Genomic DNA, 4,519 nt, shown 5'->3' on the forward strand with positions numbered 1-4,519 from the left:
ACCTGAGAGCCTGTCGCAACCCTCTCTCTCTCTTTCTCACACTCTGTCTGGGTGGGAACTGCTGAGGACCAGCCCGCTTCTTGGAGGGGAGCTGGAGGCCACCGTCTGATCTCGCCCTCTTGCAGGGGCCTCCTCCTGTGCCTTGGTGGGGGACTCAGGGCTGTGGTGGAGCCCTGGGATCCCTCGTTTCCCTTCCCCTCACATGTGGCAGTTCTTGTTTTGCAGGTGCAGCCGGGTGTGTAGCAACGTTGCTCCACGATGCAGCCATGAACCCTGCCGAAGGTAACGGTGGTCCTGGCCTGCCGGGGAGGGGAGGATCAGGGGCTGCTTGGGTCCCCTCTGCGGCACAGAGGGTGCTCTCCTCGTTGCTCACCTGACTGCAGGGATCCTTTGGGGGTCAGCGGCTGCGGCTCCGGTTAAGGAGCCCGGTGGCTGCCCGTTACAGAGGTGGTAGGTAGAAGAGATTCATTCTGGGGAGTGCAGCGATCCTCAGCTTAGGAGGAGGCAGGAGGGCACTGGCCTTTTGGCCAGGGGTTTGGCTGGGGACAGTACCTGGAGCAGGAGAGAAGGCAAGAGAGATGTGATCCACACTGCTGAAGTCATTTCAAGCGTGTGGAAATTGGGCATTGCTGTGGTGAGATCTCGGGAAGACGCGGTATGGATCTGGGCCAGTGTTCATGAAGAAAATGAAGAGTGGGGTACAAAAGGCGTGCAGAGAAGTCGGGAGAAGGGAGATGTGGGGCTGTGGAATGTCTGGAAGATGCTGTTTTTGTTGGGCCTGGTATGTATGAAAAAGGCAGAGGGAGTTTGTGATTTAAGTCTGTGCACATGGTGAGAGAAGGAGAAATAACAAGGAGGGACCAGTCACTAATGTGTTTTTTTCCTGTTAAAACTGGAGGATTTGTGACAGTGCAGGCTTCTGCTGATCTGGGCACAGCAAAGCTCCCGCCTGCCCGCTGCCTGGCGAGGAGCAGGCAGCTGCTCGGCCAGACCATTGTCATTCCTGCCCTGGAGCTCATCTTACCACAACTATAGCAGTTTGTAGTCGCATCATTTTTAGCTCCTTATGGTCACGTTGAGATAGGAGGAGGCAGGACAGTGGCGGGCTGTGCTCTGGGCTCCCCTGCCCTGCTCTCGGATGTGCTGGGGGGATTTGGCATCTGGTTCTTCCCCTGTGTTTCAGTGCTGACTCCTGGCTGGTGGGCTCTGTGCTGTGGTTATTCTGGGCTGCAGCAGGGGTGGCTGGGGAGGGATGGGCTTGACCAGATCGAGAGCTGTCTGGGAACTAAGAGAATGGATGCAGAGGGGGTTCTGACTACGCGGTAGCTCTGCGGTGGTGGTTGTGGAGACGTCAGTTGCTTGGGAGTGAGGGTGGATCTGGAGAACAAGCGCCTGGATATCGGGATGTTCCCTGGGGCTGCGGCAGCTGGGGGGTTTGCAGGTGGTGATGTCTGTGTGACGGTGGTGCCTCGGCAGATCGAAATAGCTGCAGTCCTGCCTGGGGACACGCAGGGCACTGCTGCTCTGAGCTGTCTGTCATTAGCTCTTGAGCCAGCATGAGCAAACTCTGTGCACTTGGAGGTAGCCTGGCTTTGTGCTTACTCTTTCTCTTTTTTCTCCCCCTCCACGCCTGGGTCCTGGCTACTGCCACTGACTGCTGCTGTCCGTCCCAAGTGGTCAAACAGAGGATGCAGATGTACAACTCGCCTTACCAGCGTGTGACGGACTGTGTGCGGGCTGTGTGGCGCAACGAAGGGGCCGGAGCTTTCTACCGCAGCTACACCACCCAGCTCACCATGAACATCCCCTTCCAAGCCATTCACTTCATGACCTATGAGTTCTTGCAAGAGCAGCTCAACCCCCACAGACAGTACAACCCAGGCTCCCACGTGGTCTCTGGAGCCTGCGCGGGGGCTGTCGCTGCCGCTGCCACTACGCCTTTGGACGTTTGCAAAACACTGCTCAACACCCAGGAGTCCCTGGCCTTGAGCTCCATCAGCGGACACATCACAGGCATGGCCAATGCCTTCAGGACGGTGTACCAAGTGGGCGGCCTGACCGCCTACTTCAGAGGGGTCCAGGCGAGAGTCATTTATCAGATGCCCTCAACAGCGATCGCCTGGTCCGTGTACGAGTTCTTCAAATACATCCTCACCAAGCGCCAGGAGGAGCGGCGGGCTGGGAAGTGAACCAGAGCCGAACGCCATCTCAGACCTGCTTCATCTCCCCTCCTGGTTTGTCTTCTGATCCCTCTCCCTTTCCGTTTGGTTTGTGTTGAAGAGAGGGGGCAGCAAAGCCCTTCGGGGTTTAGCGATGCTGGTTTTTTGCCTGTGGCTGCTGCAACTCTGCTCAGGCTGCACAGCTTGCTCTCTCCCAGGATCTTCCGAGATGTCCCGCTGGGAGCTGCAGCCCAGGTCATGTCCCCTGGCACTTCAGTGGAGCTGTGCTCCTGTCCTTCCCTTAACCAAAACCTCCTCTCACGCAAAGCTTGCCCTTCCTTGGAGGGGAAGGTGGATGTCCTGCCCTGCCTCTGGCAGGGCCAAGCTGAGCTCACAGTCGCCAAGGAGGGGGCGGCAGCACGGCCCGGGATGCTGGGGGCTTTGTCTGGCTTTTGGCTGAAGTGAAGTGTAAGCCTTGCCGTTGTCTTGTAGCACGCACACGTGATGCTGACTGCCCCGGTGGTGGGGGAGGAGGAGGACGGCACTTGAGGAGGGGAGCCTGTAGGTTTGTTATTGTTCCTGCTCTTGACACCTCCAATAAAAACAGTTCTGCTCTATCCTCATGTCCCCTCCTTACTGCCACATGGCTCAGCTCCCAGCACCGTGCTTTTCTGACCGTGCCTGCTGCTGCGTTATTTTGATGGGTGCCAGAGAGGAAGGGAAATGGGATCTGGGGGTGGCAGTGGGAAGAGGGGGCCTGTCTGGCCCAGCCACCCTGGTGACATGCAGGGAGGAGGGTGGTCCCCATCCCCTTTGGCTCATGGCCCAGCCCATCGCCCACTGCTAGCATGGGCTGTGACCCCAATGGAGATGCTGAGGTTTATGCTTCTTGGCCAGCCAGCCCTGCACCCCCAGTCTGACCAGGGTCCTCGGGATGCCTCTAGACTGCTCCAAATGGAGGCAATGGCAGGAGAGCCCTGGGTTGTGTGTATTGGGGACAGCACTGAAATTTCGGCATTGGATGAGGCTGGAGGGGTTTGTGCACCTCACACAGGAGATTTGGGGCCCAGCAAGGGCTTTTGCCTCCTCATTTGGAGTAATTAAACTAGTATGTGCCTTGTTGGGCATCTTAAAACTCTTTCAACATACTTGTTCAAAATGCTAATATTTTGTCTAATATAATGATAATTAATAGAATAGCTTATTATTTTTACCATTTTGTTAGCTGTCTTGATACTGACTTGTTTTAGGGTCCCACCCAGCTCTGGACCTGTGAGCCAGCCTCAACGGGTTGTGGGCTGAGCACCGAAGTATCACCTAGTTGTGCTGACCTTCCCAGAGGTCCCTGAAGGCAGGTGCCCGTGGGTGACACCTGGCTCTCACAGGATGCTCCCATAGTGCCTGCAGGAGCAGCATCCATCCCACAGTGCTATGCCCAAAATAACTCCCTGAAGGAAATGCGTTCACAGCCGTGGTATGTGCTGCCGGTGAGCATCTAGGTTGGCTTGGGCCTGCTCCAGAGGGCTGCTGGGGTGGGCTATGGTGAGGGGAAAGAGAGGTTGTCCTGCAGCTGGAAAGGCTGCAAGGTTAGCATTGGGGATGCACAGCTCTTGGGGACATCGGGCTCCAGCACGGCGGAGAGGCTCGAGGGCAAGGACCCCCACACTGCCCAAGTCCCAGCTCCACCTCTCCCTTAAGCATCTCTCTTGTCCCTGCTTCCTGAGGGTGGGTGATTGACACCGAGTGCCTGGCTGGTCTGGGTGTCCCCAGCCAGGGTCTGGGTGTCCCACAGCCACTGCTCTACAGCCCAGATCTGCCTGGGTTGCAGGCTGTGCCCATCCTCTGCTCCCTGGCACGGGTTGCAGGCTCCTGGTCCCCGCTTTTTCTGCACAAGGAGGAGAACAAGCAGCTCCTTAAAGAAACAAAAACTGCCGGAAGCTGGGAGCCTCCACTTTTCCCGTCATTGTAGGAGCTGGGGCTTTAAGAAACAGCCTGAGTATTGCAAGATTTGGCAGCCCTGTGGCTCCTCCACCCAAGAGGGAGAAATCCGAGAAGCGCCTGGGAGAGACTGGGGAGGATTAGCTTGACGAGCAAGGCAGGAATTTGCAGAAGATGGGCACAACTGGGCTCTGCCAGGATGGGTCTCCCCACCCAGAAGCTGAAAGCTGTTGGTAGTGGAGCTGCAGCTTCACCTTTAGCCCTTGCCGTGCACCAAGGCAGTGACAGACCCCACAGAGGGGAAGGCATAAACACAGGATAGGGCTTGGGGGGAGATTCACACTATTAAATCCATCAGCTGCTGGAAGAAGCTCTATAAATGTCAGCAGGCAAAGGCATGATTGAAGGTGACTCCAGGATGT

The 4,519-nt window shown here is 56.9% G+C and overlaps 1 protein-coding gene across 1 annotated transcript; it reads left to right on the top strand.

Annotated features, from left to right (window-relative positions):
- Positions 1-169: 169 nt before the first annotated feature.
- LOC104525146 (mitoferrin-2) lies at positions 170-2,776 on the top strand. The gene is made up of 2 exons (XM_010168218.1): positions 170-282; positions 1,675-2,776. Exons 1-2 carry the CDS (start codon positions 267-269, stop codon positions 2,187-2,189), a joined length of 531 nt encoding a protein of 176 aa, XP_010166520.1. The 5' UTR covers positions 170-266; the 3' UTR covers positions 2,190-2,776.
- The last annotated feature ends 1,743 nt before the right edge of the window (positions 2,777-4,519 follow it).

The sequence above is a fragment of the Antrostomus carolinensis genome, unplaced genomic scaffold (genome assembly GCF_000700745.2).
Source record: "Antrostomus carolinensis isolate BGI_N321 unplaced genomic scaffold, ASM70074v2 scaffold30865, whole genome shotgun sequence".
NCBI lineage: Eukaryota > Metazoa > Chordata > Aves > Caprimulgiformes > Caprimulgidae > Antrostomus > Antrostomus carolinensis.